At 31.5% G+C, this 9,113-nt stretch overlaps 1 protein-coding gene across 5 annotated transcripts in view; it reads right to left on the reverse strand.

The window, feature by feature from the left end:
- The window catches only part of LOC149140860 (alcohol dehydrogenase 3-like), a 41,936-nt gene extending 35,360 nt beyond the window's left edge, over positions 1 to 6,576 (reverse strand). The window contains exons 1-7 of one of the 5 annotated variants that reach the window (XM_089446437.1): positions 6,236 to 6,576; positions 6,052 to 6,155; positions 5,888 to 5,958; positions 5,707 to 5,816; positions 3,655 to 3,791; positions 2,995 to 3,041; positions 2,539 to 2,864 (exon numbers count right to left, since the gene is read on the reverse strand). In XM_089446437.1, the coding sequence (XP_089302563.1) occupies positions 2,539 to 2,864; positions 2,995 to 3,041; positions 3,655 to 3,791; positions 5,707 to 5,816; positions 5,888 to 5,958; positions 6,052 to 6,155; positions 6,236 to 6,275 (835 nt within the window). In that variant the 5' untranslated portion in view covers positions 6,276 to 6,576. The remainder of the gene's footprint in view (positions 1 to 2,538; positions 2,865 to 2,994; positions 3,042 to 3,654; positions 3,792 to 5,706; positions 5,817 to 5,887; positions 5,959 to 6,051; positions 6,156 to 6,235) is intronic. The other 4 variants (XM_089446440.1, XM_089446438.1, XM_089446439.1 and 1 more) reach the window with 4 other exon arrangements.
- Positions 6,577 to 9,113: the final 2,537 nt, after the last annotated feature.

The following is a 9,113-nucleotide window of genomic DNA, read 5'->3' on the forward strand; positions in this document are numbered from 1 at the left end:
CTTGTTTAGGCTCCTCTGAAACTCCCCAAAAATTGTGAAACTCCTCTAAGACTCCTCGAGACAATCAAATGGGGGAATATATCAGAGGGGTAGAACTACCATCAATTTTCTTGTAACTTGACCTAGAGGAACCATGTTCTTGAAATCCATTGATGCATCCTCACAGGTAAAAGATGCAAATGTAATATATTCATTGTTGGTGAATCTTGTGGAAAGAGTTGGAGTTAAAAATGTTTTCCAAGCAATCACAAACTTATGTGGTAGGTGGAAAATTGATATTTGTAAAATAGCCTACTCTTTTTTGGACCCCATGTTCTTCCCATTGCATAGATCTAATTTTGAAGGACATGGGGAAGTTGGAGGGGGTGCAAGATATTATTCATGAGTGCAAACAAATAACCAAGTACATTTATAACCATGCTTGGGTGTTGAACCTTATGAGAGTTCACAAAGGGCGAGCTTAGTTGCCCCACTATCACATGCATTGCCACAAACTTTCTCTCCTTCCAAGGTCCTTTGAATGAGTACTAAGCATTGAGATCAATTGTTTGTAGGTAGTGATGGCTATTTTAGAAAGACAACACAAAAGTAGATGCATTGTTGTGAAAGTGTCTCCCTTAAAAGATAATTTATGGGAGAAATTCATTGAGGTTGTTAGAATAATTAAACCCCCTGTGAAAGTGTTGAGGATTATGGATGGAGACGAACCTTTAATGGGAATCGGGATTCATTTATGATGGCATGTACAAGGCTAAAGAGGCCATCAAGACTTTCTATAAGGGGGATTCGTCTAAATATCTCCCTATATAGGAAACTATTGATTCTAAGTGGGACATTTAGCTACATTTACTATTGCATGTATGGAAGGATATCTCAATCCAAGCATATTTTGTAATAAGGAGTTTAAAATTCAAAAAGATCCCCAAGTGATGAGAGGTATGATGATATCCATTGAGAGGACGTACCCGAATGAAAACACACAAGATCAAATCAATATGCAATGAGATATGTACAAGGAATCATCTATATGATTGGATTTAGCTCAACCCAACATCTCAAGAAGAAGAAAATGCTAAGTAACATTTAATTTGTCAATCATTACATTGTAATTTTGCTAGTTTTCTTTTCAAGTTTTCCATTGCAAAACTTGTAATCTTTGGTTTTCTTATAACAACCTGTCAGTGGATAGATTTCGGCTCTAAGAAACCATAACTACAAGAATTCACCATCATAATTATGAGTCAACCTTGCACGCTTCAAGTTGTGAGCGCAATTGGCTAGCATTTTAGAACATCTAGGTCAAAAAGCACAACAGGTTGGAGGATGAGAGGCTAGAGAAGTTGGTCTTCATCTACTAAAACCTTTGGATGCTCACAAAACAATTGTGGGCAAAGGATTTGGATCCAGTTTTATTCAATAAGATTGATCTAGTCCCGAATTGGGTTTTGGAGGATGAATCTCTTGTTGATGATTTGAGTTAGCTTGATGAAGAGACTCGGGATCTCTCCAGTGTTCCATTCTCTCAAATGGAAACACCAGATACATCTGCTTCATGGTTGTTGTTTCAATCTCGCAATGTTGGCTATAGCTCCTCAGAGGCTTATTCTAGGCCTTTTCTTAGTCATGCATGAGGCTCAAGATTGGACTCGAAGACATTGTCTATTTTGATTTTCTAATTATGTCATAAACTATAAGTTATGTAGTTGAATTATATAATATTTGTGAATTCAATCATGAAATCATCTTTACTTTACTATTTTCATTTTGCATATAAATAGTGAGGGTCAAATCTTATGTTATGATATTTATCTAATGATATTATGAATTCGCATAACCTATGATTTTATTTTATAACCTATATAATGAATTCGCATAACCTATGATTTTATTTTATAACTTATGTAGGTTAGAAATGTAATCAGTATATTTTTTTACATTAAATTTACCATGTTTTAAGTATTTTTTCTCTTTATTAAATCTAAAATGTCTGAAAGGAGTAGACAAGTCTTCCCAAGCCATAGGCGAAAAGTGTTTGAGTTTGACATCTTAACTAAGGTAATCTTAAATTTGCTAGTTGGTTAATCAATCTGCGATCTTATTTGCCTTTTCCCAAAGTATAGGGGTGTTGGAAGGTTTTATCATCCAGCTTATTAGGCCAATGGGAACCTCCAATAAGAAATTGCCTGGTTCAAAGTCATAAAAACAGAGAGTCTAGGAGATAGCTTAGCAAAAGAATGCAACGGTTTATGGAGACATAAGTGAGGTTCTGAAGTCTATTTTCATAGAAGAAGAGGTACTGCTATCTGCAGTGACTTATCAGTTTGGGCTTTTGAGACAATCTATGTAACTGCTTAATACATATGGACGGCTACAGTTCTTCTCAATACAACTGATAATGAAAATGTTCATGGCTCTTTCACCCACAGGGTTTGAAATAAAATAAAATTTAGAAAGAAAAATAAAATTGACTAAAAAGAGGGTTCTGGAAATAATTTACTTATAAAATTGACTAAAAAGAGGGTTCCGTAAATAATTTACCTGTTGCAACACCACAGCTTAGAATACAAACTTTGTCGAGAGGAGCCTCGGGATTGATTTTGGCAACACATCCGACATGCACAACAGTGTACTCGCTGAAAGTCGATGTACCAAAGAAGTGGTGAATAGGTTTCCCATCGATGGAAAACCTTGACTTTCCATCACTTATCATAACCCCTCTCCCACTGTTAACTCTTAGCAGATCACACATGTTGCTATCTTCTGACTTGCAGTGCCTGCATTCTTTACATTCTCCGGTAAATACAGGGAGCACCTTGTCACCCGGCTTGAGTTCAGTTACCCCTTCGCCAACACTCTCAACAACTCTGTACCAACCATTGCCAAGATTGGCGAGCAATTAATCACCAGAAAAATTCTCATGACATGCTACTGGCTGACTGAATAATTATTTTGAATACATATTTTCATAAACATGAGCAAGAAGAGAGTAGATACCCGGCTGCTTCATGTCCAAAGATGCGGGGGAAGAGAGGAGTTTGACCCTGCAACCAAAGTGGCAATAGGGATTTCATTACCAATAAAAATTTAATTGCACTCAAACAAAGAAAGATAGTGCTCCCTGTGTGTGGATGTCTGTGTATAACAATAACAAAATCCCACATCTATTAAATATTTGGAAGGGTGGAATCAATGCAAGTGCAAATTTCTAAGGATTAACCTGAATCTGAAATAACTGAAATCCATTTTAATCTTTTCAGTCACCCTGAACAAATTAACACAGATCTGTAAATATACTTCAATGTTTGAAAATCCAATGTAAGCACTTAAAAGATTGGAAGTTTGGGTTTCGATTTTCAAGTTTTTTACTTTACAAATTTGAAATTTCTCAATTTTCCCCTTTTTCTTTTTTCAATACTTAATATATCCTTTCAGAATACTTAATATATCCTTTCAGAATAAATTTTAATGAGTAATTAAAATTTTGCAACAACTATGTGTTACTTTTGCTTCCCAAAAGAGTTTGGGTTTCGATTTTCAAATCTTTTACTTTACAAATTTGAAATTTCTCAATTTTTCCCTTATTTTTCTTTTTTCAATACTTAATATATCCTTTAGAATAAATGAGTAATTAAAATTTTGCAACAACTGTGTTACCTTTGCTTCCCAAAAAACAAAGTCTGTACGACACAAGGCAGTATAATACACTTTAATCCTGACTTCCATTGCCTGTGGAGGTGCCACTTGCACTTCTTCAATCTTCAGAGGCTGCCCCGGTCCCCAAGCAACAGCAGCTATAATGAAAATAAAATAAAAGAATGTCAGAGTTGAGATGGTAGCTTACCAACTTTATATTTTGATAGTGCAAACTATATCTTTTGAAACTTACCATGTTCTGTGGGTAGTTAAGGATACGGAGGAAGCTTACCATTATTCCAACCATTATGTTCATAGGAAGTATAACCACGTGTTTTTTATTAATAATAATTTAACTATCTTAAAATTATAAAGAAAGATTATCATTTTTTAAGATATAAAGAAAGGTTATTATTTTTTAAGGATATATATTGGAAAATTATAATTTTTTTATAATTAATTCAGTCATATAAATTAAATAGTTAATAAAAATTGATAAATTTAGAATTAAAATTAATTATTTTGAGAATATAAAAGAAGATTATCATTTTTAAGAATATGAAGAAAGATTATTATTATTTTTAAGGATATTAAAGAAGATTATCATTTTTTTTAGAGGGAGAAATTGTTAATTTTTTAAGAATATAGAGGAAGATTATCATTTTTTTATTATTTTTCTTTTTATTTTGATTGAGTAAAAATGTTTTCAAGTAGGGTTACTTTTATTTTTAGGTTTAAACAGGACATTAAATTACATTACAACATCTCTACCATACTAGGCTGGAGAGTGCCTCTTGGCACAATGATTGAAGAATGTTTATAGGCCTAAAATGGATGCAACCCAGAAAGATAACTATGGCAACAAGAATTCAAATCTTAGAGTTGGAAGACAACTACATGGCTATAAACCTTTTAAAAATACAAATAATCATAAATCTTTATTTATAAAATACAACTTAATAAATTTAATCACAGTCTTTCATTTTACAATGATGAAAAATATTATTATTTTATTAAATCTCAAAGATACACAAAATATTTGTAACAAAAAACTTTAAGATTTGCACTCTCTTTGTGTTGGGCCAGCCCAATATGGGGAGATTTGTATGTTTAATATTTTGAGTCAGTTAAAATAAAATAAAAAACAAAATAATATAAAAAAATTTGGCCCATGGTCCAGACCATTATGGGGGAGATTTGTATGTTTAATATTTTGAGTTAGTTAAAATAAAATAAAAAACAAAATAATATAAAAAATTTTGGCCCATGGTTTTTTCTCATGATATTCTTAACCCATGGTATCTTCTCTAATGTGACCAATTTAAAGGGTAATAATTAAACCAACCTAGATCCATCTTAATTCAGAATCTACCAAATGTCCAGAGAGATCAAATCACTTTTCACTCTTAAAAAAGGTTTGCACCTCAAGAATTTTGATCTGGTACTTGGTAGATCCGAAATTAAGATATACTTAAAATGATTTTAATATTTAAACTTATTTAATTTTCATATAAACTTGTTTACCAATATAATTTTGATTAGTTTCCATATAAATTATTCTCTTGAACTATTCTCTACTTATAAGGAGTATTTTTAAAATATTGAAAAAACTTGAACATATGTAATCGATTAACCATTATATTAATAAAAAGCAGCATTATCATTTCTGTATAGATTACAAACCAACCATTAAACAAACAGGACTTCTTTATACTGAGGTTTAATGAGGATATAAGCATGAGGCACTACACTTCGTGACTTTACCATTGGCTTCATAATTTTGATATATTGAACAATATATGTTAATGTGAACCAATGTGAAACAGTCAATTTGGACTCCAAGCCATATAGGAAATCCATGTAAATACGAACTACTTAAAAGTTAAAATCATTCTAATGGCCATTCATAGATGATGTAGAACAAGAGTAGCATCTATGTAATTGGAGACTTATCATCTCTTGCAATGAGAAATTCTCCTAGATGCTCACTGTGCTTAATACTGAAATTGGATTAGCATTCCCTAACTGAACAAAGCACATGGATAATTTTAGAAAGTGGGGAGTCCTACTTACCTTTGCATGTGATAACTTGGCCTGCAGTAGAGCTTAGCAATTTACTTGAAGGATCGATCGTATCCTCAATTGGTTTCTTCTGCGTCTGAGCACTGAAAATGGATTGAACACTGAAAATGGATTATCCTTCCCCTTAATAAAGAAACCATATGGAATTTAGAATGTGGGCAATGTCAATTACCTTTGCATGCGACAACTTCGCCTGCAGTAGAGCTTGGTGCTTTCCTTGTAGGGTCGACATCCCCAAATGCTCTAAAATGGGGAGTGAAAAAATGGAAATGCATTATCATTCCCTTACCAAACGAATTGTATGGATACTTTTAGAATGGGGGCAGTCCTAATTACCTTTGAATGTGGGAGCTTAGCCTGCAGTAGAGATTGGTGTTTTCCTTGAATGATCGATTTCCCCAAATGGTCTCTTGTGCTCAACACTGAAACTGGATTGAACACTGAAAATAAGTTATCATTCTCTTACTAAAAAAAATCATGTGAAGATTCTTATAATGTGGGCAATACCAATACCAATTACCTTTGCCTCTCATAACTTCCCCTGCAACAGAGCTCGCCATTTTCCTTCAAGTATCGGTCTCCCACACTGGTCTGTTTTGTTAGTAATGTGCTTAAATAGCCTCAGCCTTGTTGTTGAAGGCACGTATGTGACTTTATTTAGTCCATAGATTCCATAAACCGCCATACTTAATTCTATGGGCTGGGAGTCTGGCACTTCTTCACTAGCTGGTTCTGGACCTATGTACGAGCGTGGCACATATTTTTGTCGCCTGGGTTGCGGTTCTGTGCTGACATTCTATTTCTGCAGAGGTGTGTCAAAGACATACTCCAAGGAATTGACCCTCTCTCCAGTTAAAAAATGACGAATTTCAATTTTAGAAAACACGGAATCAGTAGTCTGGAATTGGTAAATTAGGCTGCTAACCACGTTATCCTTTGGTGCCGAGAACCAGTTGCACATTGGATGGTTGCAATTCGCCTTTCGCCTCACCTTATCCACGTACTTTTTCCCGCTGAAAGCATTAAAGGAGAGGCACGGCGCAATCTGCTTGCGCTTTGGAGATGAAATACATGTAACTTTTCCAAATTATTATGAAATGTTTCAACTTTCAACCCAATTAATTTTATAATAAAATCTGTAAATTTTGATAATTATTTGTTATTTAATATATTTTTTTTTTTATCTTAAAGAGTAAATATTGATATTTATATATTACTACTATATATCTATTTTAATTCTACATCTATCAAGTTAGAGGGATTAAATTTTTCTAATTAAGATGGATTTATGCTGACTTAATTTCTCTTTTTAAATAGGCTATATTCCACATGAATACCATGGATTGTCATACCATGAAATTATTTTTTTATTTTTTTAAGCTTGGTAGGACTACATCTTCATCATTCCAACTTCTCACCAAATCGGGGGATAGAAAGATTTTAACCTAAAACTTCTGCTTCAGCCATTAACAATTGAGCTACCCTAAATGGACTATATACCATGAAATTATTTTTATTTTAATATTATTTTTTATTAATTTTATTTTATGTACAATGAGTAAAAATGTTGTCACTTAAGGTTATTTTTATTTTTAAAATTTTATTTTTTTCACGGAGTTAAAAAATGAATAATTTTATTAAAAAAATAAAATAAAATAAATTATATTAAAGGCTATTATATTATTATTTTCAAATAAAATTATTGCATTTTAAAATATTATATTCAAAACCAGAGCCCAAAACTTGTATATGGTAAATTTTATTTTAATTTATAAAATTATTATTTATTTATTTATATGTAATGTAATTTGACCGAATCAAAATGTTAAATAGGACAAGACATTACAACATCTCTACCATACACCACTGAGCGCTAGAGAGCGCCGCGTAACAAGTGGTCCACTTGAGAGAAATTATTTTTGAAATTTGTTTTGTATAATATAATACATTTAAATTTTATGCTAGATCTTAGACTTCTGTGATCCATATTGATAATGAAATTGTCTTTGGGATTGATCAGATCATTAAGATTTGGGCTACATTTGGAACCTTTATCTCAAAGATGAACCACATTAGATGGGTTTACCAAATCTTAATGATGTGATTAATCCCAAAGACAATCTCATTATTTAAAATTATTTTGTTAAATTTAAATACAATAAGTACATAACATTTAGTTATTTATATTATTTAAATGAGTATATAGCATTTAGTATACGATATTTCACTTTTTAGGTTTTGATAATCAATTTATTATTTCATATTTTAATGATACAATTTCTAATAAAAGAAATTGGATTTAGGCTTTTACATTTTTTATATATTTTATTATTAGGGCAACTATATAAATTAAATGGTTAATAAATATGTATATGCATTACTTTATGATAAGTATCAAAACACTCGCTTTATATATGGAAAATATAATGTAGAAATTAATAGATGCTATAAACAAGAAACAACTTGGATTTTGGTTGTTTGAAGGTCGGAGAGTTCCACTCAAACTCTATCTCTACTCCTTATACTAATCTTCTCTTCTAGGTTGCTTGGTTGTTTGTTAAAGCTTTGTTGGGCTTACTTTGATATATACAACCCCTTTTGGACCATTTTGTCCTTTTCTAAAGACTATGATACTTAATTGGATTGGACAAAGTTGCTTGGAATCAAGCTTTTTTGGACCATATTGTTCTTTTCTAAAGACTATGATATTTAATTGGATTAAACAAAGTTGCTTGGAATCAAGTATATGTATATTTCAATTCAATTTATTGAATAGCAAGTATATGAAAAAAAATCATTTCCCCTACTTATATTTAAAAAAATAAAAAATAAAAAAAAAAATAACTAAATTATAATTTTATTTTAAATTATTAATATTACTAATTATAAATAATAATAATAATAATAAATAAATTGATATATAGGTTAAACATATATACATTTAAAAAAAAGCAACATCTTTTGCCGTGAAAATTCACCCATGCTGTACTATAGAGATTGTTAATCTAAATAGATTTTGTTACAATACTATGGGTTAATACCACGGTTTTCAATACCACATTCCCAAAAAATCATCACATTTCACATGACATTTGTTCATATGACATTTTTTAATTAAAAGGACAAAATTGGCATAGCTCTTTTGGAGATAAATCTTAACCTTTGATTTGTGAATACTAGTAAAAATATTCCAAAATATTCACCAAAAGTGTGATATTCCCACTTAGCAACATTGTTAAGGGAAATATCATTTTTTTACCAATTTTTAATTAATTCGAATTAGAACTTAGGAGGTATAGGTTTAGAGGCCCCACATGTTTTTTTACCAAATATGAGCCCAAACATTAGATGATGGAGGAGAAAAACAAGCCACTAGTAGTACATGGGGGCCACTCATA

Source organism: Pinus tabuliformis, chromosome X (assembly GCF_031772625.1).
Source record: "Pinus tabuliformis cultivar Carrire ecotype Pingquan chromosome X, CPIR1, whole genome shotgun sequence".
NCBI classification, from domain to species: domain Eukaryota; kingdom Viridiplantae; phylum Streptophyta; class Pinopsida; order Pinales; family Pinaceae; genus Pinus; species Pinus tabuliformis.